The sequence below is a fragment of the Bombina bombina genome, chromosome 3 (genome assembly GCF_027579735.1).
Source record: "Bombina bombina isolate aBomBom1 chromosome 3, aBomBom1.pri, whole genome shotgun sequence".
NCBI lineage: Eukaryota > Metazoa > Chordata > Amphibia > Anura > Bombinatoridae > Bombina > Bombina bombina.
The window spans coordinates 884,890,614-884,917,993 of record NC_069501.1 but is presented as its reverse complement, the minus strand read 5'-3'; the positions used below and the strand labels follow the sequence as shown (position 1 = coordinate 884,917,993).

The following is a 27,380-nucleotide window of genomic DNA, read 5'->3' as shown; positions in this document are numbered from 1 at the left end:
GTATAATGTAGGTTGCGGCGGTGTACGGAGCGGCAGATTAGGGGTTAATAATAAAATGCAGGGGTCAGCGATAGCGGCGGCGGCAGATTAGGGGTTAATAAGTGTAAGGTTAGGGGTGTTTAAACTCGGGGTACATGTTAGGGTGTTAGGTGCAGACTTAGGAAGTGTTTCCCCATAGGAAACAATGGGGCTGCGTTAGGAGCTGAACGCTGCTTTTTTGCAGGTGTTAGGTTTTTTTCAGCTCAAACAGCCCCATTGTTTCCTATGGGGGAATCGTGCACAAGCACGTTTTTGAAGCTGGCCGCGTCCGTAAGCACCGCTGGTATCGAGAGTTGCAGTTGCGGTAAATATGCCTGTACGCTCCTTTTTTGGAGCCTAACGCAGCCCTTTTGTGAACTCTAAATACCAGCGGTATTTAAAAGGTGCGGCCAGAAAAAAGCATGCATAGCTAACGCACACCTTCTAACGCAAAACTCCAAATCTAGGCGTTAGTTTTCTTGTTATGCTTTGTTGAAAAGCAGGAAGCTAAGCTCAGGAGTGTGCACGTACTATATGGCAGCAGTTTTGCAACAATGTTATACATTAGTAAGTGCAGTAGATGGCAGCACTATTTCCTGTTATGTAGTGCTCCAGACATGTGCACACTACCTACCTAGATATCTCTTCAACAAAGAATAACATGAGAACAATACATTTTTGATAAAAGAAGAAAATTGGAAACTTTTTTTTTTAAATTGTATTCTCTGGGGCTGCTCCATAACGTGTCCGCCTGCTCTGAGGCCGTGGACAGAAATTAACCTTATTGAATACGATCGGGTTGATTGATACCCCCTGATAGTGGCCGTGAATCTGCAGGGGGCGGCATTGCACCAGCAGTTCACAAGAACTGCTGGTGCAATGATAAATGCTGACAGCGTATGCTGTCTGCATTTATCGATGTGTAGCGGACATGATCCGCTACATCGTATCATGTCTGCTCGCACATTAATAAATAGGCCCCTCTATCTGAATCATGACAGAAAAAATTGTTTTTCACTAATTTAAAATTGTTTTATTTACTCTTATTATCAAATTAGCATTGTTCTCTTAGAATACCTGGGTAGGCTCAAAAAATTGGAAAGCTGTTTAAAATTGCATGCTGCATCTGAATCATGAAAGTTAAATTTTGACTTTACTGTTCCTTTAAGGAAGTTTAGACAGCAAATAGTGTGTGTGTATGTATGTATATATGTATGTATATATATATATATATATATATATATATATATATATATAGTATATATATATATATATGTATATATATATATATATATATATATATATATATATATATATATATATATATATATATATATATATATATATATATATATATATATATAGTTTCCTGGTTGTGGCTTGGTTTTATTCTTGTCTGATGATAGCTTATTAACATGCATGCAATAAAGCCTAGTTTATAAACTTTCAACACATCACCCCTCATCACAAGCAGATCATTATCCTGACCACACACCGGTAGATTCTATTCCAGCAGAAAAGTTTATCAAAGGATTTATGTAAAATATTCAAACAAAATTTAATAAAGAATTTTGCAGCAATTTAAGATTATCAGAGTAGAATTATATAACCCACGAGAAATACTAAGTTCTAAATTTATTGATCCCACTTTCTTGGACCCCATCCACAGAGCAAAAATACATCACATGATGCATCCAAACCTCCTGATGTACACAATTTGTTTCCTGACCTTCATATTCTGTACCTCTGTTAAGGCTTGCAGACAAATGCTTAGAACAGGAAATGATGGTTTGTTAATAAGCCAGGTAAATCATTTCCTAGACTTCTGGTGAGAAACTTGGCAGTTGTAAGGTTTTGACCTCAGTGGAAGGTAGCTTTCCAGAAGAAAGATACACTGAAAGCATATTATTTGTTTCAAGGAAGGAACATTAACATTCTGCCCAGCTTCATTGCAGTCTGCATTTCTCTTCACTCAGGCACTCACACTTTTAGAGTGTTTAACCAGACATAGTAAAAAGGAAACAAATTGTGAAAAAAATGAATATACTAAAATCATGCCAAATTTCTTATGATTATGTATGAAGTAGAGGAAGTGTCACATCCAGTAAACAATAATCACGTATTCTTACACAATGATTCTAACTTTTTTGCTCTCAGACACCCTTGGCTAGTTTTGAATTCCTTATCTAATATAAATGTTACATAATGTGAGGAAACCGTCAAAAAAACTATTTATTGACAACATAAAGATTATATAACTAAGGCTGCTGTACATATGAAAAATAAATGCTGCTTTTAGGGATAAAATTCTATAGTTTGTCCCAAAAAGTGGCATCTGTGGACACAAGCAGGAAAAATAGAACTATTATGTAAATAGTACAAAACAGAGCAGAGAGATAACCTCAGTGGCTCCAATTAACACACACAAAGTATTGTTTTAACACCCCCAGGACTACCAGTAACACGTAAGACATTTTTTTATCGTTTCTTGCTACCGGCAATATGAAAACCAGTATCTGCACAGGTCACTTCTTTCCGGGCCATGTCGTTTTTATGCATTGAGACAGAGGGGTAGATTTACCAAGCAGCAGCTGCTGCTATCTACCCCCGTACTTTTTGGCTCGCCGGAAATGTAAGTTAAGAAGCAGCGGTCATAAGCTCTGAGGCAGCGGACAGCAATCAACCTGATCAGATACGATCGTGTTGATTGACACCCCCTGCTAGCGGCAGATTGGTGCAGGGGGTGGCATTGAACAAGCAGTTCACTAATGCTTGATCAATGCCGACAGCTTATGCCGCCCACACATTGAAAAATCTACCTCCTTAGGAGGCATTTACAATTTAGTTATGTATTTTTGCTTACATTTTACTGGACAGCCTACTATAATACGGGACTGTCCGGTTGAATACTGGAGGCCTGGCAACCATAACAACTTTTTTTTTTTTTTTGCATGAAAAATACAAAGTAAAGGTTTAAGTATAAATGGATATAAATGGATATGTCAGCATTAGTGTACACTTTCCAATAATGAGCATTAGATGCTTCTATTTAATGTGGGGAGGGGGACATTTTGGAGTACAGTGTACTGATAAGTGGTACATGAAGAGTGAAATAAAAAGATGCATCCATTTACCAGTCTTTTAGCTAGATAACCTTCTAGAAGTTGCTTTAAGCTGGTAGATTAAAAAAAAAAAAAAAACAATACTGTACAAAAAAAAAAAAAACTTTTGTATTTATTTTTGCACAGAATGGACCACCTATAATAGGTGTGAAAAAGAAGAAATGTAGAATAAATCTAATTTACATAACACTGGGGAAGAATGTATGTAATTTGGTTTCTGGTACAACATAAAGGACTGTAAATAACTGTGAAAACAGTAGATCTGATGTGCATAAAGGAAGATGAAGAATGTTGGTTTTGACATAAAATGATTATCTTCCTTTCTAATATAATATGAGGCCGCACATAAATGTGCTTTTTTATCATATGGTGATGCAAGTGACATAATACTCATATGCTAAATCACTTGAAACTGATGCAGTATAACTGTAAAAAGCTGACAAGAAAATATCACCTGAACATCTCTATGTAAAAAAGGAAGATATTTTACATAAAAATGTATTCAGCTCACTATAGTAAGTGCTGTGCAAACAGTTATACTTCAGCTACTGTCCAGCTGCAAGTTTTAAAAAAAAAGAAGAAAAAAAGCCAATCAGCATCAGCAGCTTTGCCTTTGCTGGGATCTCATAAGATGTCATAGAACTTACTTAAACTGAATAGAAAAATAACATGACTGTGCCTGCAAATGGCACAAGCATCCTGACACTGGCTGCTTAAAGTCTCTTTACAGTGGGGTGTGAATACTTAGGAAATTTGAGGTAAAATATCTTCCTTTTTTACAGAGAAGTTCAGGTGATATTTTCTAGTCAGCTTTTTACATTACTTTCAAGTGCTTTAATATTTGGGTATCATGTCCCTTTAAGTTAAACAATTTTAAAGGGACATTAGCCTCAAAAGTTAATTCCCCATAAAAGGTTTCATTATGCATTGTTTAGATGGGGAAAAATGCAATGTAAAGACAAAATTAAAGGGACAGTCTACCCTATTTTTTTTCTCTCATTTAAATTGACAGTCAACACCAGAATTGTTGTTGTTTTAAAAGATAGATAATCCCTTAATTACCCTTTCCTAAATTTTAAGTTATAAGAATACACATTTTACCTCTGTAATTACCTTGTATATAAGCCTCTGCAGACTGCCCCCTAATTTCAGTTCTTTTGACAGACTTGCATTTTAGTCAAGCAGTGCTTACTCCTCAGTAAATTCACGTGCATGAGCTCAATGTTATCTATATGAAACACATGAACTAACGTCCTCTAGTGGTGAAAAACTGTCAAAATGCATTTAGATTAGAGGCGGCCTTCAAGGTCTAAGAAATTAGCATATGAACCTCCTAGGTTTAGCCTTCAACTAAGAATACCAAGAGAACAAAGCAAAATTGGTGATAAAAGTAAATTGGAAAGTTGTTTAAAATTACATGCCCTATTTGAAATCATGAAAGGTTTTTTTGGACTTGACTGTCCCTTTAATTTGTTCCCAATGATCCATTTTACCTGCTGAAGTGAAGGACATTTGCAATGGCTGATTTTGCCAGCGGTATTCCTACCTATACAGGAGTTTATATACTTAAAATAGATAGGTCAATAGATAGAAAGATTACAGGGTATGTTTAAATATGTTTGAAGGGATAGTCTACTTGAAAATTATAGTTTAAAATGAGATAATCCCTTTAAAACCCCACCCCCAGTTTTGTATAACCAACATTGTTATATTAATACCTCTGTGATTACCTTGTATCTAAGCCTCTGTAGACTGCCCCCTTATCTCAGTGCTAATTACACTTGCATTTTACCCCATAAATTCTGGCTCATTCGTAATTCCACACATTACCTATCACTGTCTTGCTGTAAAAAGCTAATAAAATGCACTGAGATAAAGGCGGCCTGCAGGGGCTTAGAAAAAGGCAGAGATTTAGACATTTTAAAGTATGTTAAAGGGACATTGTACACTATATTTTTCTTTGCATAAATGTTTTGTAGATGATCCATGTATACAGCCCATACAGGTATTTTTTTTTTGTTTTTTTTTTAAATGTATAGTTTTGCTTATTTTAAATTAACAAAGTACAGATTTTCAGATTTCCTAACAAAGCCCCAAAGTTTTAGATTTATACTGATGTCTACAGACTCCAGCTTGCTTGTGTTTGTGTAAAGGGTCTTTTCATATGCAGGGAAGGGTCAGCTTTTTTTGCTTTCCAGCCCATTTCTTGGCATATTCTTCTTCTTTATAGTAGTGTCTATTACATTCAGTCATATGACAATTGGTGTATACATCACTGGTTTTCAAACCTGTCCTCAGAACTCCCTAACAGGCCACATTTTGAGGATATCTGAACTAGAGCACAAGTGAAATAATCAGCTGATTAGTAAACCGTTATTTTATCTGCTCTCATCCAAGGTAATCCTAAAAAAAAACTGGCCTGTTGGGGAGGCCTGGGGACAGGTTTGAAAACCAGTGGTATATACTGTCCATTTAATATAAAAATGTTGTTGAACAAAGCTGGGGAATGGGTAGTAAAGATGTATCTTTTTAAACAATAATAAAAAAAAGTGTACTGTCCCTTTAAGTACATAAAACTAAATGTTGTTATATGTTTATATTTAGTCAGATAAAAAATACTATGCAAATTATCTGCATACAAAAATCCATTTTATTTTTAAAACATTTTGATTGGAATAAATGCACTGCTTTGAAACCATATTCCCTGGGAAAGCCTTTTTAGCTCTTCTTTTGCCAGTCAGGGTCATATATAAATAGACTACTATACTAATCAATCAATAATTGAGGAGATTGTTGTAGAGGCGTAATTCTGCACTGTCTTCTCTTTGTAAAACAGAAAACCACCATTTTTAAAGTTAAAGGGACAGTCAACACCAGAATTTTTGTTGTTTAAAAAGATAGATAATCCCTTTATTACCCATTCCCCAGTTTTGCATAAACAACACAGTAATATTAATACACTTTTTACTGCTGTGACTATCTTGTATCTCAGCATCTCCTGACCGCCCCTAATCACATGACTTTTAGTTATTATCTATTGACTTGCATTTTAGCCAATTAGTGCAGTGTCTGCCACAACCCACGGGCGTGATCACAATGCTATCTATATGGTTTACCTGAACTACTCTCCCCTGTTGTGAAAAGCAAATACAAAAGCATGTGATTAGAGGCGGCCTTCAAGGGCTTAGAAATTATCATATGAGCCTTCCTAGGTTTGCTCTCAACTAGAATACCAAGAGAACAAAGCAAAATTGTTGATAAAAGTAAATTGGAAAGTTGTTTAAAATTACATGCCCTATTTGAAAAATAAAAGTTTTTTTTGGCCTTGACTGTCCCTTTAAATTACAGGGAAAGAGAAAAAAATAAATAAACAATGAAAGTATATTTCACACTTTTTTTAATATGTTAATACTATATTTATGTTGGACTCAACTTGTATCCAAATGGATGTCCCTTTAAATGATGCTTGAAAGGCTGACCCATTAAAAAGTGGAGCACAATAGCCACTTGTATTTATATTGCGTGTTTGCAAGCAGTATACACACAACTAACTGGCTGCTGTGGGTGTAAGGTTGCCATCCAGCCGGTATTTTTAGGGTTTAGGTCAAAGACGAAAATAAAGATTAAATATAGAAATACAGATGTTATCAAGGTAAAACATCTAAGTATATTGGGATCTAATTATAAACAAAATTATAATTTAAAATCAGTCCTAGCCTTTTATTTTGTGATTTATGCTTTATAATTATTTTTGCAAATGTATGCGAATGAGTATGACCAATATTTTTCACAGAAAAGGTGACAACCCTATGTGCATGTAAAAATAAGTATGCTGTACTAAAGGTTTTATGAAAATTTTATAGCTTTAAAGGAACATTATACACTATTTTTTCTTTGCATAAATGTTTTGTAGATAATCTATTTATAAAGCCCATAAAGTTTTGTTTTTTTAACAAATGTATAGTTTTGCTTATTTTTAAATAACATTGCTCTGATTTTCAGACTCCTAACCAAGCCCCAAAGTTTTATGAGAATACCGTCAGCTATCTTCTCCAGCTCAACTTGGGGTCTTTTCATATGCAAAAGAAGGGGGAGGGGGTGTCTTATTTCCCATTTACAGTGGGCTTTCCAGCTACCTTTTCAACAGAGTTAAACTGAGAGCTACTAAGTAAGTTTATAAACAGTTTTATACTGGATTTTTATATCAGTATCTGTGCATCATATTCTTTACAGTAGTGTCTATTACATGCAGTTATATGAAAATGAGTGTATACTGTACTTTTAAAGGGACACTTCCACCAAAAATGGATGCATTTAAGGTTTGAATATAATCCTTTTTTGTAATATACATGTATTAGCAAAAAAGCTTCTAATAAAAGCTATAGCTGATTCTAAAGTGTATATAAGTGTGCACCCTTCAGCAACATTTTAAACACAGCACTTGCTCAGAGAGCCTAAGATGCTTGTATCATCTTGTATTGACCCAGTTTACACCATTGATGACATAATACAAGCCCCACTGGTGCTCTGAGCAGCTGCAGTATTTAAAATGCTGGTACACAGAATATTTAGCTATGCTTGACATGCACAGAAAAAAAAAATAACAACACTAAAACAGTGATAAGTTACTAAAAGCATTTTTGCCAATACATGTATATTGCAAATATATTTCTATTCAAAGATGTAATTCATCTATGCACATTTAAGTTTTGACCGGAATGTCCCTTTAACATCCAAATAATAATTACACACTGGCATTTTATCAGAAAAAAACAAAACACTACAGTTGTAGGGCTGTTTATTTTCTGCATATAGAGTTATTTTTTTTAATTCAGGAGTAAAGTCAAACAAGGAGTAAAAGTTCAAATGTACAGAAACTCTGCTGTGCTTCAAATGATGCAGTAACAAAACATTTTTATTTTGATATAATCTTTAGCTATATAATCAGAGTTGTGATAGATGGAAGTTGGTAGTGCTATAGCTAAACCACACCTGTTTGTGGTGCAAATATCTCAACATTAACAGGCAATAAACAGGTTTCCCCCAAGACAAGGGTCATAAATAAATACACACAAAATAAATAAAATAAACATAGGAGCTTGTATGTTAACTTTAAGGAAGTGTAAAATCTTAGATGTAAAGTGCCCTGGTTCAGCTTTCATTATTAGTTGTGCTTTAAGGACAAATTATGGCTTATTTACAGGTCTGGGAGACATGATGGAATTAAGGCCTGTAAGTGCCAATATTTCTCTGAGGCAGACATTTTAGTGCTCTGTAATGCCCTTATTGGGCTACACTAGGACTTTTGTCTAAAAGTAAATGTATGAAGCACACATACACAGTGTAATGGTTCATGGTTCTGAATATATGATCTGGATTAGGCCCAGGAGATAAATAACACCCCCTGCATGCTGCAAACAACCAATAATTATACCAGTAACTAGCACTGCAAAGCACTGGATTGGAGAAGTGTATATATATTTATTATTATTATTATTATTATTATTATTATTATTATGAAGTAAAACTCGATCCTATCTTGAAATTGTACAGCTATGCATGAGATTGTAATGCGTAGTGTCATAATATTTAAGGCTTCAGAACTTTCAGCCTCTGACTGGTGTGAACACTCATGAGAGTACCGGTAATTAAGACAGCATGTTGTGAGCATCAATCAGAGCCAGCCAATTTTGCAAGATGAGTACTGTGAGTGTGAAGTCAAATTTAAAAAGGTTTTAAATAAGGATATTTAAAGGGACAGTCAACACCGGACACAACTTAATCCCATACCTTAGATACAAAAAAGAAGATTAATCTGCACCGCATGCCATGTTCAACACCTCTAATGTTATGTGTAATCATCCAAAGCACATACAATTTTCTCCTGCAGATATGGCCGCCAAACTCCCCCCACCGTTACATAGTAAATCTCATTTTAAAACACAATCCTCAGTTGGATTCTTTACACGCGTTCACAGTGATTTGCAGCTGCACTTTCTATTTCTGCTGGCGAGCGGACATAAATTGTAATGCGCATGCGCATTAGTAAAGAGACAGCTTCACCGTGAACGAGCATGGAATTTAATAGAGAAGATGGAGGAGGAAAAACTGTATGTGCTTTGGATGATTACATATATAACGTTAGAAGTATTGAACATGGGATGCGGTGCAGGCGCATCTTCTTTTTTGGATCTAAGGTATGGGATTAAGTTGTGTCCGGTGTTGACTGTCCCTTTAAGGAATATTAGATTATGAAGGTGTTAAAAAGGTATGCTAGGCTGTATACTCACAGCTTACTTAAGAGACATAAAAGTTATTGTTTAAATATTTAAACCACCATTTCTTCACATAAATACCCTGTGGGAATATTAAAGAGAAGTTCTGCGATTTCACCTGGAATAGAATTTACCCCAATCTAAATAAACTTGCAGAATGTACACCATTGGATCAATTTGTGCATGCACACAGACTTAACCACCATAACATTCACATACTTCAAACATTTAAGAACGACAGCTTGTCAAGTTTAATTTCAAACATTAATATATTTTCTATTTTATAGTGAACATATGCATCAGTCGCCCTATTTGTAGAAACTGATATCATAAAAAAGGGGACCATTTGTAAGATGCCTCTTAAAATAAATATCTCTTTTATAAAATAATAAAACTTCAAATAAATATACTTTACACTAAACAATATGTTGAAAAATTAGAAAATAAAAGTTGAATCTTACTGTAACTGTACAATATACAGAAAGTCTGAAGAGTAAAAGTCTGGTAATATTAAAGTTCCATAAGGCAAAGTACAATCTAACCATACTGATTGATTCACATTCTGTCAAATGTACATTAGTAAAATTTGTGACTGTGCCGTACACATGGGCACTATTTTTCACAGTTGTAAATATTGTTTATGTACAAAAATATAGCACATTATCTCTGACAGAAAAACAATTTTTGAAAGTCATATGCTAATTTACAAATGTTGCAAGTACTATTCACAAAATACACAATTGCGTAGGAGTGTCTGTGTTGCTTTAGCTTATATAATAATATGTGGGTCACAGATCACTGGATCCTATTCTGAGCTTAATTAGCAATTCTCTAACAAGCCTTTCAGTTAAGATAGCATATGAAAAATATTTCACGGCAAACTGGAAAGCATCCCAAAGCTCTTTACTAATTATGCAAAGATGATAAAAACTTTAGCTGGTTGTATACATTTGCTAATAGTCAGTTCTGTTAATTTTCTTTAACGTTTTGCTGTGCTATGTTGGTTTTTCTAAGTTTCTAGGCTGAAGTTGTGGAACTTTACAATAAACTGTATTTGACCTCTTGCATCGACAACCGGGCCGATTTACCCGATCGTAACAGCCCTGGCATAATTTAAGGCATCCCTTGGCTGGAAGATAACACCACAGGCATGGCAAAAACATAGCCATGACACCAATGGCAGACCAGCGAGTACAGCAGTGTGGCTGACTGCATGAACAAGGGTTGTCTGCACAATTGTCCTCATCATCATTTAAAAAGTGATAAAAAAGGGACTTTACACAGCAAACACAAGTCCCATAGTCAACCACTTCCTGTGCTGAACAAAGGCACTGTTTGTCACAAATCCAACAAGAAGGAAGAGTTCTTGGATAAGTGCATTCTTGGCACTTACATTTGCCACAGTCTTCACACCTGCATGCATGCAAGCTTAAGTCTTCTTTGCTAGAGGGCTTTAACTCTTCTGATTTTAGCTCAGATTTGGGCTGTACACGAATTATTCTGTCTGTAACCAATCCAGAATTGGTTCCGAGCAGTCGCTGTTCTGACGGACTGCTACTTGCGCTTGTCCTTGTACTACCTCGAGATCCTGAACTAGCGGTGCTTATGGATCGAGACAAAGGTGCCCGTGATGATGAATGCATTTGTGAAGAAATAGGACTCCTGTTAAATTGTCTCTGATCAGTTACCACAAGTATTCTTTCATTTTTGTTTTGGGTAAGCTGACGTGGAGCAGGTTTAATTGCAGGCCGTGGTGCCACTGTTGGCCCTTCTGTATACTCATTAGTATTCCTTATGGCTCTTATCTCTTCCAAAGATAAAACATGAACTTGCTGCGTTAGAATATCCCTTGGGTCTGTATCACCATGCTGTCTCGTGTTGTCACGCCGAGCCTGAAGCAAAGGCTGGGATCCACTGCCATTTTGTACTCTTGCATCCATCAGTACTCTGAAGAGTGTTCACTCCAGTAGACTGAGAACACATCTGAAATCCTGGCACAAAACAAAAACAAAAGAGCATATATTAATAGGTAACCCATAATTAAAGTTGTTTTATTTTATTATTTTTTTACACTCGTCTACTCTTTTATCCAAACAAAAGATAACACAAATATATTTTCTGTTTTGATTGCAAACTTTGTAAAAGATGATTACACACAAATGTATAGATATACACACAAAAACCTAAGTCATAAAAGTTGACATTTTAAACATAGTTGCCTCAATATAATCTAAGTTGACTTTCTATCTGAAGATGCCACACACAACATGTCCAGTAGCCAGAAACAATTTCCGAACGAAGCAACCAAGCTTGTTCTGATACTTCCACAGATGACAATTTTTTTTTTTTAAATGTCCCTGTTACTAAGCATATTTCTTAATCATACTGTGTGCTTGCTATCCAAGCTTTACATTGTTGTCCATAATAATGTGTGTGTGCTCAATTATATAAATCTACTTGACAATGAGTAAAAATATAAGCAAAGGTGCAAATTGGCTGTATAGTTAAAACTTTTAAGTGCAACTTGACTCTACATTTGGTTGATCATAGACGGTGCATTGGGTTTTTGTAATGCCTAAATGTTCCTTTAAAGGGACACTGAACCCAAATTTTTTCTTTCATGATTCAGATAGAGCATGCAATTGTAAGCAACTTTCTAATTTACTCCTATTATCAATTGTTCTTCGTTCACTTGCTATCTTTAAAAAAGAAGGCATCTAAGCTTCTTTTTTGGTTCAAAACTATGGACACCACTTTTTTATTGGTAGATGAATTTATAGACCAATCAGCAAGAATAACCCAGGTTATTCACCAAAAATGGGCCGGCATCTAAACTTACATTCTTGCATTTCAAATAAAGATACCAAGAGAATGAGGAAAATTTGATAATAGGAGTAAATTAGAAAGTTGCTTAAAATTGCATGTTCTGTCTGAATTTTTTTTCACAAAAGAAAAAATTTGGGTTTAGTGTCCCTTTAAGTGCCTCTACTAGTTATGCAGACATACATTTAAAGCCATAAACATTTGCTAGCCTCTCTTGGCACTGCATTGGCACCTATTCCTTCAGTGCTTTCAATAAAATAAATAAATTCTGCATAACAAAGGGGCACTTTGGTCCCTATAAACTAAAATTCTCAGATACATCTGAATCAGTATTGCATTAATTTTTTTTTTTTTTTATGGAACATAAAAATGTTTATTGTAATATAAGTTGATCTTGCCCCACACTCCCTTGAGAGGTCGAAAACTGAATTCTGTAGCTTTCCTTCAATACTGTAACTTGCCAAAATCAACTACGTACTATACGGCGATTGCTTAGTTTAGTGGACACGCTTTTTATCTGCTAATCCTAATTGGCTACAATGTAAACATGGTTCTTCAGAAAGTAATAATATACCCTGTTATGATTAGGGATGTTCTCTGTCCACTAATACAAGCAGTGGAAATTATCCCTACAAGCCATTGAGCAATGTATATACTTCCCAATAGTAATAAACAACACATGCCCTGCACATTAAAAGGGGAATAAAAGAGAACATTAAACTTTCATGGTTCAGCATGCAATTCACTTCTATCAAATTTAATTTATCTTGGCATCTTTGCTGATAAGATATCTAGATAGGATCAGCAATGCACTACTGGGAGGTAGCTGCTGATTGGTTGCTACACATATATGCCTCTTGCCATTGGCTCATCAGGTGTGTTTAGCTAGGACACAGTAATATTTACAGTGAGTTACACTTATAAGCAAGCAATAGTGTAACACAAATAGATTAAAAAAGTAAAAAAAAAAAAAAAAAAACTATTTTCTAGCTTTCATATGATGTACCAGTTTAACATGTCAGTATATATTCTGGTGTATAAAAGGTTAAAAGTAAAACTTTTAACAAAAAGTTTGTGCCTAATAAATACTCTAGTTGCAGTTGTCAGACTGAAGACTAATATCCCCACAGCTCTACTGCCTCAACAAAAATGATAAAACTGCATAAAAATGTAAACTAATTCATTATAAAATATCACTTTGAGCCATATATATATATATATATATATATATATATATATATATATATATATATTTAAATGTAGCTTATTAAAAAAATGAATCACTGATTTTGCACTCATGATTTTATTTTTGCATTCATTTAAAAAACAAAAATGAACAAAACTATATTACAATAAATGAAGAAGCAAAACTTACATTTAAAAATTCTACATAAAAAGGGAACATTTGTAAAGCACTTTCAGGCTTAAAACACATGCTTATGTTAGACAAGCTAACTTTTATACGCAAGAACAAGTCCCAGCACGTGTATAAAAGCAAGGTTCCACTCAAGTGCACTGCATACGTAGCAATGTGAGCTACAAGAAAGCGAATGCAAGGAATACATTATTCGATGACTGCTCCCCTCATGCATTTCATTCTGCTTCCTACACTGTGAATGACAATGCCAACATCACACTGCATTAGCATAACAAGGAGTACCTGCATTTTTCTCTTCTGTCTTTTTGACCTGATGATAGATTTACCGGAGGACCTGCTGCTAACTGAACTAGTGGAAGATAGTCTGAATAATGCACATTACTTATTGAATACACCACAAGACTACCCAACAGGACACTTTCAACCCCACAACATTTTATGGATAAAGAGGGCTTTAATTTGAGAGATCTGTAGAAACAAGTCAACGGATCTGTAGTTCCACAAACTAAACTGTGTTTAGTTACTTGACAAGGTCGGGATTGAGATCGTTGCTGTGCAAACATTATCCAGGGCCTATCTGAAACCAAGGTGTACAAAACGTTCTCACCAGCTTTTCATTAAGGCACAAAAGTCATTCATAAGTACAGAATATGTATACCTCTACTATTTATTTAGTCCTTACTTTCCATATAACTGAATTCTTCTAAAACACCATAGAAACGTCACATGTGCACTTAAAACTTTATTATATATATATATATATATATATATATATATATATATATATAAAAATATATATTCTTTAGATAAACTAGATACATTGTGAAAATGTTGGCTTTTTTTTCTTTTTAGTCACCAAACATTTAGTGATAAAATGATAATGAGTGCACCAACTCCCTTATTACGTTATGTTTAATTTAATCTGTCGAAGATTTTACCAGCTTGTTATGTGAATTTCCTTTCCACAACCATATTGACCTCTTGTAATAACTTTATAACTTTAGATGGATGATGAGGAACTACAAATACAAACTATAAAAAAGTGTATATTATAATAAATATAAATGTGTATATATATATATATATATATATATATATATATATATATATTCTAGTTCTGCTGAGATGATTCTTCTCCACTGAACCTATATGGGCAAATCAACAGGTTCATATCACACTGAGCACATTTTTTTTTTAAGAGGCAGTAGTCAGAAACAAAAGTGCCCTTTTTAAATAAAGCATAATATGTAGGTACACTTTGCAATATACACCTATCCCACAGTTTGCAGAAAAAGCTCTTAAAGAAGAAAAACCTTATAATGATTTCACGGCTTATACAAAACTAGGTAATATACACTGATCAAACAGCTAGGGGCTTTCCCTAACTAGCCTGCGTAGAAGGTTGTCACTAGCTGACATGGCTGCTAGCTCTGTACTGTGCAGAGGGGAGAAACTAAGTTTTATGTGAAAAAAACCTGAAAAGCAGGGCAAAAAGAAACGACTTAGATTAAAATCAAACAGCCATGCTTGCCTCTGTGCTCCGGTTGTTACCACAGTAAAAAAAATAGCTCATATACACACACACCATAGCTACAAATATAACTTCTCCACACTGCTTTATGAAATATAATCCTAGCGGAGATGTTTCACAGAGCAGTGTGTGAGGAGATAGATTTTTAGCTCCGGTCTCTGTATAATTTATTACCGTGGTAACCACCGGTGTAGGAGGAAGTTATAGGAACACAGAGGAAGACAGGGCTGTGTGAGTTTAGCTCCTTAGTTTCTTTGTGTCCTGCCCTTCAGATTTAATCTCATAAATATGAGTTTTCCCCTCTTCAGAGGCAGCAGGCATGGCTCTAAGCAGGCTAGTTAGGGAGTGAGGGAAAAATCCTAGCTATGTAATCAATGTGCATTATGTAGTTATGCATAAACAGTGAAATCACTGCAAGGTTTGTCTTATTTAAGAGCTTTAGCTAGAAAAGGTGTAGATATAAAGTGCAAAGTTTATCTACATGTCATGCTTTATTTAAAAAGTAAACTTGTTTTTACTATACTGTCCCTTTAAGAAATATAGCAAACAATGTCCTTGTTCAATCAAGAAATCAAAATGAGCAATAAGTTAAAATGAGAAAAAAAAATGAATAACCAACTACTTTAGAGAACATGGATTTCACTGAAAAGCTTTAGCTTAAAGGGACAGTCTAGTCAAAATTAAACTTTCATGATACAGATAGGGCATGTCATTTTAAACAACTTCCAAATGTACTTATATCATCAAATTTGCTTTGCTCTTTTGGTATTCTTTGTTGAAAGCTAAACATAGCTAGGCTCATATGCTAATTTCTAAGCCCTTTTTATGCCACCCCTTATCTCAGTGCATTTGGACATTTTTTTACAGCTACAGTGCTAGTTCATGTATGCCATATTGATACCATTGTGCTCACTCCCGGAGTTACCTAGAGTCAGCACTGATCGGCTAAAATACAACTCTGTCAAAAGAACTGAAATAAGGGGCAGTCTGCAGAGGCTCATATACAAGCTAATCACAGTGGTAAAAAGTGTATTAATATAACAGTGTTGCTTATGCAAAACTGGGGAATAGGTGATAAAGGGATTATCTGTCTTTTTAAACAATAAAAAAAATCTGGAGTAGACTGTCCTTTGAACTATATTCTCAGAAAGTATGCACAGTCACTAAATATGTAAAAGTACATTAACAAAATGTGTATTGCTTTTAATCTTGTATTATAAATCATGCATAGGAAAGGGTTAGAATACAATCTTTACTAAAATAGGTATGAAATGAACACCCACAAAATTTACATGGAAAAAGTAATTCAAAATATACTTAAAGTAATTTTCCACTAAAAAAATGCCCTCTCAGCTTTATATAAAAACTTTAAAAAATGTTTTTGATAAAACTATCGATTTCAGAATATAATATATATATAAAAAAAAAATAAGGATACCATATAAAAAAACTAAACAATGCTTTATACAAATCATAAACGTACCGAGAGTCTGTGGCTGTAGAGACATAGCTTTAGTACGGTATGACTTTTTTTTTTTTTAAGTAAAACTTTTGCTCTAAAATGTTTTTTGTTTATTTTTGCTAAGTAAGTTTGTGTGTGTGTTTTGCAAAGGACTACAAACCTGTATCCATATTTTGGTTGAATTATTTTATGATTACAATGGTTTATTACATTTATTTGTAAACTTAATCATAAACATATGATTTCCTCTACAACAGAAAACCATAGTTTGTATGGTGTTTGTGTGTACAAAATAATTGAAAAGAAAGATCTGAGTATTACTTGTAAAAAATAAATAAATAAATAAAAAGTTATGGGTTTCTGTGCTTCCTCTTTGCCAGTCTCCCCTCCCCATTCGCCTCCCATATGAAAGTGCTCTGAAACCCCATTAATAGCAGTGTGTGTGATCAGACTGTGGATTAGTGAAGGGGGAGCAAGGATTTTACCTTGGGGATGGGGCAAAAAGACATAAATAGCTCTTCAAACAAGCCACAACATTTCCGAAGCTGCTAACAACCACAAGCTATATCCTCTTTAAAATTAAAAATATCACTATCTGCAAACCACAGAGTGGAAACTCTGAGTTATCTTCTCATGGAAGAACATTTAAATAAGTATCTAATAAGGCCACAAATCACATGGAACATGAAAAGTGAATTACATGACAGTTCTAATGCAGAATACCTAAAGCAATTCATAAAGTCTCTCTCCATTCATAAAAAGCAGCCAGTTTACAATAAGAAAACAAAGATCAGAGATACAGTTTAACCCTTCAGTTGTCAGAGGGCCTGTTTTTAAAATTATAGTCGCTTATAAAAAATAAATAAAGTTTCTAAAATAAGTAAATGTATTCCCTTTTTAACAACCCCTTTTACTGCACTGAGACTTACACTCTGCATAATCAACATAAAATATATATTTAACAAAAATTATAATAAAGTTTGATTAAATGCAAACTGATCCCAACCACTGGGCCCCACAAAGCTGGTGATTTTACGACCAATATAACTGGCTTCTTGTCTTTCCACAAACTTATTAAAAAATAAAACAAATTTTTTTTTATCATAAATATATGAAATAAAAAATATCAATATCCCTTGGAAAACTTACCGTATCCGTGGCCACTCAGAAACTCCTCGCCCCTAGATTGTTATTTTGTACTCGCACTTTAGCAAAAACAAATCCAATCCCGAGAGATACTTGTAGCCAAACTTGCAGAGTCCGATAGGAAATGTTCCAAATAAGGAAAACAAACAAAAACGCAAGATTCCAAAGTGTAAATAGACCCAATGCAGGCTTCTTTCTTCAACAACTTTTTTCTTTATTAAAATATGTACATGTGAAGTTCACCAACAATAAGTTGCAGAATCCTTGAATGCAAGAAAAAAAGTTGCAAAAGCAGTCGTGCAAAAAGTAAATTTAATACCCCCAAAAAACTTGTTTCCACCGAAGTTTAAAAGAAACCAGCTTGTAATGTGTTACAGATCTGCTCTCTGGAGTGCTGCATGAGACATAGGAGCTTGCAGTCGCTGCTTGTTTTGGGGGTTGGGTCCTAGTGCTTGTTGTTGTGTGTTTAGATGACTGTGATCTGAGCTGGGCTGGAGTTTCTCTGCTCTCTTTCTTTCCGGAGGTCTGGGATATGCAGCAGTAAATGGCGTCATGTGGAACTGAGGAGGAACAGAGCAGTTGTTGTCCCAGAGGATATATTGCATCCGGTCCCAGCTCATTGGCTCTGCGGGGCTACATTCACTCACACTCCCAGCTCTCAGAGCCGCAGGAGGGATTTCACAGAGCACTGGCCTGGGATTGCTGCTGCAAAAGCATTTGCTCACAGTGCAGTGGGTGGGGGAAGCCTCTAGTAGCTATAAAACCATGAGGGCAGCAATGGGAATCTATTTTATATATTGTTCCTGGGCAGGTTATCATTTTGTTATTGTGTGTAAAGTTGGACTTTTTTTTATTTTGTTTGAATGCATGCACCATTTTACAAGTTTTTTTGTGCAACTGCTACTTTTTAAACACTTTTTTTTGTGCTAAGAATAAATATGTTGAAAAAAAATAAAAATACTTTTATTGGGCCAAGCATGAATAAATAATACACAAACTTGTTAATACTGATTGCTGCGTTTCTGCTAGGCATATGACATATAATACTGGGGTTCATGATTTTTTCAAATATCTGCTGTGAATGTTTATGTTCAAATTTATTATAAGTAATTTCTAGGAATTAAAACTTTTTTTAAGGTTATAATAACTTACTTTTTAATATGTTTTGTCATAAACACTTTAGATTATTATTGTAAACATTATTATATTTTAATTGTTTTACAGCAGTTTATTTTAACGTCATATTTGCGTATTTTCATTTTTTTTAATTAACACAGAAATTGTTTAAAAGGTTGTTAAGCAAAATACAATCACTATATTGTCTCTGTGGCATATTGATCGGTTTCAGATTTAACATCTGCTTTGATAAAAGATCCTTGGCCAATAAAAACAATTTTTAAACAATTAAATTAAACATAGTTAATTACATCAACTGGCAAAGTTATATTGCAGTAATGTAATATTTATTATGCGATAATAAAATTAAAAATAAAACTATGGCGTGTACAATAAGCTATAATACATACAAGAGACGCTTTGTTTAGTGTCTGACCCTTTTTTAAAAAAACAATATTTTTGGTAATTTAACTGACCTTTAGTATTACTAACATACTAATTAAAAAAGCAAAACTAAAACAAAAGGTGACCACATATGCTCATTTACACATTCTTGTTTCCACCAGTCCCAAAGTATTACTATTATTTTAGCTGTTCTTTCTTTCCTTGCATCTACATAATAAAACAAACCACCCAACAGAAAACACAGGAAATCGTGTGAAGTTTAATATGCGCCCTCCCCCCACATTCTTAGGTGTCAATATAAGCAGCCGGATGCAATGTATCCCGGCTGTAAACTCAGGCTGACCGGAGTTATTCTGCCTTTGGCCACTAGAGGGAGTCTGTGAACATCCTCCATGATGGGATGTTGTGGTCATGTTGAATTTGCATTTTAAAGTAAAATCCATTAATGTGGAAGGAGAAAATCTCTTACCTCCATCCCTTTTGAAATGTTCCTCCTTTATGTCCCCTAACTTCTTTGCTTCTCTGTAGCTTGTGGATTTAATCAGGGAGAAGCATATGAAAATGGTTTATTTTGGAGAGAATTAACTCAGTCTTTTTAGAGTAGTGTCTTACTTATATGATACCACTAGTATGTCTGCTCAGATAGTATATATAAGTATAAGCAAATTTCATATTTAGATACTTAGAAGTGTTAATTAAAGTCCCCTGCTTTAAATCAACTAACCAAATATCACATTACCCCAAATGTTTCTTTCTTGTCAGTTTTTATATTACACTTAGTCAAGTTCTTCCGAGTATATTTGTGATTCATATAATCATTAATGTTCTCTGAGCTGTGCAATTTTAAGACTTGTATTGGCAGGTAGTATACACTGGAGTCGTGTCCTGGAAATCTGCCCAGTTGGTCTTATTTGTTATTAAAACAAAAGTATTGACAAAGAAAAATCAATCTACTATAGGAAGTAAAGGAAGTCATTAAAATGGTTTGTGATTTCCTGAAGTCCACAGAAAAGAATTAGTTAAGGCATTAATGTCATGATCAGAACAAGGAGAAAGGAACATATTTGTTTTTACATTGAGTCATTGGTTTTTATTCCATATTAAAATTACTACAAAGAAATACATTATTGTAATTTAGAACAAGTGCATAATACAAGTATCTGTGGACATAACAATAATTAAACTGCTTTTGTTTTTGACAAAACTGTCACCCAGTGAGAAGGTCAATGCAATCACTTTTTTCATCATAAAGACTTAGAAGTGTTTATTATAAATCTCCTGTTATAAAACAAGCAATCAAATAGCACACTCACAATCTACAATCTGTTTTTATTATAACATTTAAGGGACATTAATATCCACATTTAAATTAATAAAAAAAAATGTATAGTTATGTTTAGAACTAGAGTGCATCAGTACAATGTCATTCCTTGATCAGCTCAGGGGTTAATTGTATCTGTCCCTAATTGGCTGCAGCAAAGGAGCCAATACAAACACTACTGTGTCCCTGGACTGTAAAACAGTGCAACTTTTGCTAAATGACTTAAAGGGACAGTATAACAACATAGAATATATGGACTGTAATAGTCTATAGAATAACATATCAGCCAAGACTTTGAAACAAATTAACATTTTTTTTTTTACAGTTATTTATTAATAGCCAAACTCCACCCAACATTTGCCTGATTTGGAGAAGTCAATCTGTGCCACATACAGCAAGGTTAGCTCTGGCTATAATGTAAGTATAGAGTGTTTTGTTTTGATATAGATAATTATGGGCATGTATGTAGCAGGGTTAGCATTGAGAACTCAACAGGGTGCAGTTAAAGTTCTGGAAATTAGAAATTGCTCAAATGTCAGAGCTAAATTACATGAAAATAGGACAAAATAAATAATACAAGTATATTGCAGAGTTGTTTCATTATGCATAACTAAACCGTTTTGAAATCTGAAGCTGTTTACTGTCCCCTTTAATACTTAAAAAAAACTTTGTATGCAGTGCCTTGCATTACAGTGCATGTTTGCTTATATGTGCCATACATATATAAAAAATAATAACATATATATATAAAAAAATTTTTTTACTAAAGATGCATCAACTATATATAAAAATACATATTTAAAAATAAAAAGCCATTTCTTCTATGTGAAGAACATTGGAATGTAAAATATTTATAATTACCTTTGGGTTAGTGCTGTAGGTTTAACTCCTGTTGGATTAGTGAGCGAGTTATAAATGTTATTTTTTTTTCTTTTTTTTCTTTTAGTTTTCATACTCTATTAAAGTCTATTGGGAGAAGAAGAAAAGAAGTTAGCCAGGTCGTGAAGTCCTGAAGTTATCGCGCATCGGCTTTTGCGCGCATGCAAACAATTTACTTTCAATTTGTAATATGCATGCTAATCCACACACATTAAATGTTTACTACTGGTGGTGATTGCATGCGAGTGAAATTGATAAATATCGCGCCACTTGTAATCTGGCCCTATATGTAGACCCTTCTGCATAACAACATGGATACTTTCAGTCATAAGTTTGTTCTTTGCTCTCTGATTGCAGTATTGTGGGAGCCTTGGTGGGAGAGAGAAGGCTTTTTCTTCTATATTATTCTTACAGAGAATAAACAGGGTATTGCTTTTATATTACATTCTAGTACCTAAGCAGGTACATACTGTGGAAATTATGGGTCCCTAGAGCTAAATATAATGTAGTCTAATTTAATTGGTCACCGTGGCACCTATGATATAAAAGCAAAAGATTGATTCACCTGGCAGCTGATTTCAACAAGTCTAAAGTCACCAGTTCACATACAGGAAGGATCTTTTCAAATGATATAGCTGATTGGAAAGAACATATCCATTTAATAAATTGCAGAAATATATTACTTTGCAAAAAAAAATATTTTAAATCTGATTTCTATTGCGGTCTTGAAAGCGTGTTGAAAAGAATAATGTTGTTTAAAGGTTTAGCTGTGAAAAACTGTCAAAATGTACTGAAATAAGAGGCGGCCTTCAAGGGTTTAGAAATTATATGAGGCTACCTACGTTTAGCTTTCAACAAAGAATATCAAAAGAACAAAGCAAATTTGATTATAAAAGTAAACTGTAAAGTTGTTTCAAATTGAATGTCCTATCTGAATCATGAAAGTTTAGCAACAATTAACCTCTGGATTACCAGAGACAATTTTGACAAAGGTATCAAAATTATTTAAAAAAATAAAGAAAAAAAAAGTTGGTGAAGAAGAAAAATGGTGGTTATTTAGAGTCTTTTCTGTTTTTTTTGTCTTTATTATGAAATGCTCTGAAATTGTTCAAGATCACTGCTGGAGAGATGTTGGAATGTAGGCAAACGTGTAATGTGTGTTTCAATTGCTAGTTTCCTGTTTCACCTTTACAATGCAACTCCCTTCTGCCAACTTGTTCAAAATAGTGAGATGATTAATGGTGTTGGCTCTTTTCCAAAGTTCAACGTGTCCAAGTGTATGTTTTAACCACTTCAGTAGTACCATGGAATAGCTTTACAGTTATGCAATCAATATGTCAGTGCTGTATTTGCTTTTATTAAAAGGGGAACAAAATTGCATTTTTTTTCTGTCAAGCATATTAAAGCAAGAGCTTAAATATGAAAAAAAAAGTTTCATATTAAATAAAACTAGGTTAGGAGACGCACAATTATTCCTGGTCAGGTTGTTTCAAAGTTTTAGAAGGAAATTATTCCAATCTCACTAATTGTTCCTTGCCTAGCATCTTTCAAAAAGTGTTGCTAAAAACATGCAAGTTTCAGAGATTTTGTGTTGAAAAGGTAGACTCTGCAGCATTACTGGTATTCCTCTTGTCATTTGCTCATTAAATGTGTTCAGCTAGTCCCCCATTCAGGAGCTGATGTTAACCCCTTTAGAGGCATTAAAGGGACATTAAACCCATTGTTCTTATTTCATGATTCAGATAGAGAATGCAAATTTAAACAACATTCCAATTTACTTCTATAATCTAATTTACTTCATTCTTTAGATATCCTTTGTTGAAGAAATAGCAATGAATGAACAAAGGTGAGCGCATCACACAAGGTATCTATGAGCAGCCACCAATTAACATCTACTGAACCTATCTAGATATGCTTTTCAGCAAAGGATATCAAGAGAATGAAGCAAATTATATAATAGAAGTAAATTAGAAAGTTGTTTAAAATTGTTTGTTCTATCTGAATCATGAAAGAAAAAATGTGGGTTTTTATGTCCCTTTGAGTATATGCTTATATATATATATATATATATATATATATATATATATATATATATATACAGGTGGCCCTCGTTTTACAACGGTTCAATTTGCACCGTTTCAGAATAACAACGTTTTTTTTCAGTCATGTGACTGCTATTGAAAAGCATTGAGAAGCAGTGCATTGATTAAAATAGCCAGTAGGTGGAGCTGCCCGCTTGTGTTGCAGCAAAGATATGCAAGCCAAGCAAGCTGAAATTAATCAGTTTAACCAGACCTGAGCTATCGAGCAGCTTGCAAAGGAACAAGATCTTCCTGTCTATAAATCAGTCCAGATTGGAATGCATAGAAAGAACTGTTTGCAGAAAAATGCAAGTAAAATCTGTGTTGTGTGATTATTTTATTAGGTTTATAATGCTGTTTAGCAAATGTTTTTGTTCATTTAACTTAGTTTAATTATATATTCTGTGTTGTGTGATTATTGTATTAGGTTTATAATGCTGTTTAGCATTTAAAGTCTTTATTTTAAAGCTTTAAAAATAATGTATTAGGTGTTACTTATGCCAATTTTGAGAGGGGCCTGGAACCTAACTCCCTCACTTCCCATTGACTTACATTATAAACTGGGTTTCAATTTACAGCGGTTTCGATTTACAACCATTCCTTCTGGAACCTAACCCCGGCGTAAACTGAGGGCTACCTGTATATATATATATATATATATATATATATATATATATATTTATATATATAATATATATATATATATATATATAGAGAGAGAGAGAGAGAGAGAGAGAGAGAGAGTTAAAAAAAGCACTGAAAGAAATACCCAGTTAAAATTATTCTAAAATGTTTAACAATGTAATTTTGTGATTTTTTAAGGTTTTGCAAGTGTAGAGCAGACTAAGGATTCATCCCTTGATAAACCTCATGAACATTGTGTTCCCGATCTCTACTTGTTGCAGGAGTTTCAAGCTGGTGCTCTGATATAAGCAATCAATATCTATGTACAAATTTGTCATGTAAATGTAACCATACTTAGGTACAATAAAGGCACTTTAGCCTCTCTGGGGGATTTGAATAAGGTCATGTATGAAGGTATATTGCAAAGTTGTTTAATGACACCTGATGAATGTGTGTGACACAGAAACGCGTAGTGTGTATCAGTAAGAATTGTCTGGCCAGACCAGTAAGTTGCTGTTTGTTGTTATTTTGCTTTTAACTCTGTTTTTATTGCAGTTTGTTTATCGTATTTTACTTACCTGTATAGACCTATTTTTTTGCCATTCACATAATAGTGTGTAAGAGTAAGTTCCTTGTCTAATTAAGCTGGGATTTTTCACTCTGCCTAGAGCTTCCAAATTGTACACACCTCTCCATTTGTTTGGTATTTTTTAACGTCTTACAGTGTTCTCTGTAATTAATTACATTTTTACTATTTCACAACATCAATAAATATTTTATTATGGATATTATCTTTTGTTGAATTCTACTTTATTAGCATTGTTAGTGTTTGATATATATTTTTTGTGTTTCTTATATAACAGCAGCTCAGTAATACAATCTAATTATCACATATATTTACATATTTTATAAGTGGTGCTCTCACACATCCACACAACTTTCCAATTTACTTTTAGCATCAAATTTGATTTGTTCTCTTGGTATTCTTTGCTGAAATCTAAACCTAGGTAGGCTCATAATCAAATTTATTTGCCGTTGAAGGCCGCCTCTAATCTCAGTGCATTGTGACAATTTTTTACAGTTAAACAGTGCTAGTTCATGTTTATCAGTATACTTTTTATTTTATTGTTTAAAAAGATAGATAATGCCTGTACTACACATTCACCAGCTTTGCATAACCAACATTGTTATATTAATATACTTTATAACTTCTATGTTTACCTTTTTCTAAGCCCCTGCAGGCCACCCCTTATCTCAGTGGTTTTTTATTAGCTTTCTAAATCTTGCACAACAGCCAGACAGTGCTAATTCATATGTGCCATATAGATATCATTGTGGAAAATGATAATGTTTATACAAGAATATGCACTAATTGGCTAAAGCAGTATGCAGGGGGTGTAGATACAGGTAATCATACAGGTAAAGTATATTAGAGTAACAGTGTTCGTTATGCAAAATTGGGGAATGGGTAATTAAGGGATGATCTATCTTTTTAAACAATAATAATTTTCAATTAGACTGTGCCTTTAAATGTATGGAGAATTGCTATTTCTTGTTCATTGCTGTATTTGAGAGAGCTGTTTTTTTCTCATTAAAACCATCACATAGGAATGCCCATAGCAATGAGCTGAGCATGCAAGTATTTATTTTAGGTATTGAAATGCTAATTATGGCAGGGGGCGGGCAGTGTTCCCTCTAAGGCCATATCTTGTGAGCAGTCAAGCAGTGAAATAGTTATTTAGGGAACTGAAACCTGCAGTAAGCAAACACTACAGAATGCAGACATCAAGGTATGGTTCCCTTCAGGGCCAACCTTAGCATTTTCAGGGCCCTGGGTAAGATAAAATTGTGGGGGCCCTCAGCCCAGTGCCCTTATTCACCTCCCCTGTATGCAGTGACGTGCAGTGACGTCAGAGGCTGGTGAGGCAATGGCTAGGATACGCCTTCATTCTTTAGATATCCTTTGCTGAAGAAATAGCAATGCACATGGGTGAGCCAATCACATGAGGTATCTATGTGCAGCCACCAATCAGCAGCTACTGAGCATATTTAGATATGATTTTCAACAAAGGATATGAAAAGAATGAAGAAAATTAGATATTAGATGTAAATTGGAAAGTTATTTAAAATTGCATGCTCTTTCTAAATCATGAAAGAAAACATATGGGTTTCATGTCCCTTTAAATGGTTTCTTGGAAAACTGGTCAACTTAGTAAACATCTGCTTTTAGTCTAAAGGATTGTAACAGAAACACTTGCCAGATAACAAAATGCTAGCTCTGATTATGAGATATAGAAATCCATGCCCATTAACCCTTTGGCTGCTAAGCCATTTCCCACCTGGGTGCTAATATTTCATTTATTTATTTTTATTTTTGAAAACATTTTTTAAACTTTTTTATTTCTTTTTACAGACCCCCAATACTTACAATACTTACTTGGACAGGTTAGGCGATTACCTTTCCAACAATGGGTCTTGGGGGTCTGTAGCTGCTTAGATGCCTGAGATACAGGCTTCTAAGCAGCATGCCCCCTCCTCCTATACTTAACATTGATAAGGAAGGAGGCTGGGGGGAGTGTTTCCAGTGGGAGGAGCTATCGTGAGCAGAGCACACGCTGAGGTTGGCGTGTAGAGTGGTGTTCAGGCAGCCTTTTCCAGCTAAACCCCACCTGCGGTTTCTCTCGTTGCTGGTGTGCAGTACACCCTAGAGAGTGGGGCTTTGTCTTCTAAGCCCTCGCAGAATATCCCCCAGTGCTACAATATTGGCTCATATGACAGAGCCGCAATTTCGCTATAACTAGGTTATCAATCAAGTGCCCCGGTAAAGCCAAAAGGTGCCGGTGTTAAGGATAGTACCAAGTGACTTTCCATGGGAACGCTCTGGGGTTTTCTTACTGACCTTTAACGGCTGGAGTGCAGGTCGCCCAGCCCGGAGTGCTATCTAACGTGTGGAGGAAGAGGATCGCACTGCAGCTTGAGTCGCTTTGAGGGTGCGGTACAGGAGCTGTGTGCCCGTTGTGGGATTGTAAGATCTCCTAGGGCATGGTTACTCGCCTATCTATATTGTTGTCAAAGCAGACCGCACTGGGTTTCTAGACCCCTGCAGACGGCTGGGGTGGACGGACGCAGTGAAGAGCCATCGACCAATAGTGGTGGCCGGCCAAGACGAGCCCCTGGTTTAACAAATGAGATTCAGAGG

The 27,380-nt window shown here is 34.6% G+C and overlaps 1 protein-coding gene across 1 annotated transcript; it reads right to left on the bottom strand.

The window, feature by feature from the left end:
• Positions 1-9,665: 9,665 nt before the first annotated feature.
• On the bottom strand, positions 9,666-18,448 carry SPRY2 (sprouty RTK signaling antagonist 2). Its single transcript, XM_053707848.1, has 2 exons — positions 17,759-18,448; positions 9,666-11,406 (listed from the first exon to the last, which is right to left on the bottom strand). Exon 2 carries the CDS (start codon positions 11,353-11,355, stop codon positions 10,411-10,413), a length of 945 nt encoding a protein of 314 aa, XP_053563823.1. The 5' UTR covers positions 11,356-11,406; positions 17,759-18,448; the 3' UTR covers positions 9,666-10,410.
• Between the last annotated feature and the right edge of the window lie 8,932 nt (positions 18,449-27,380).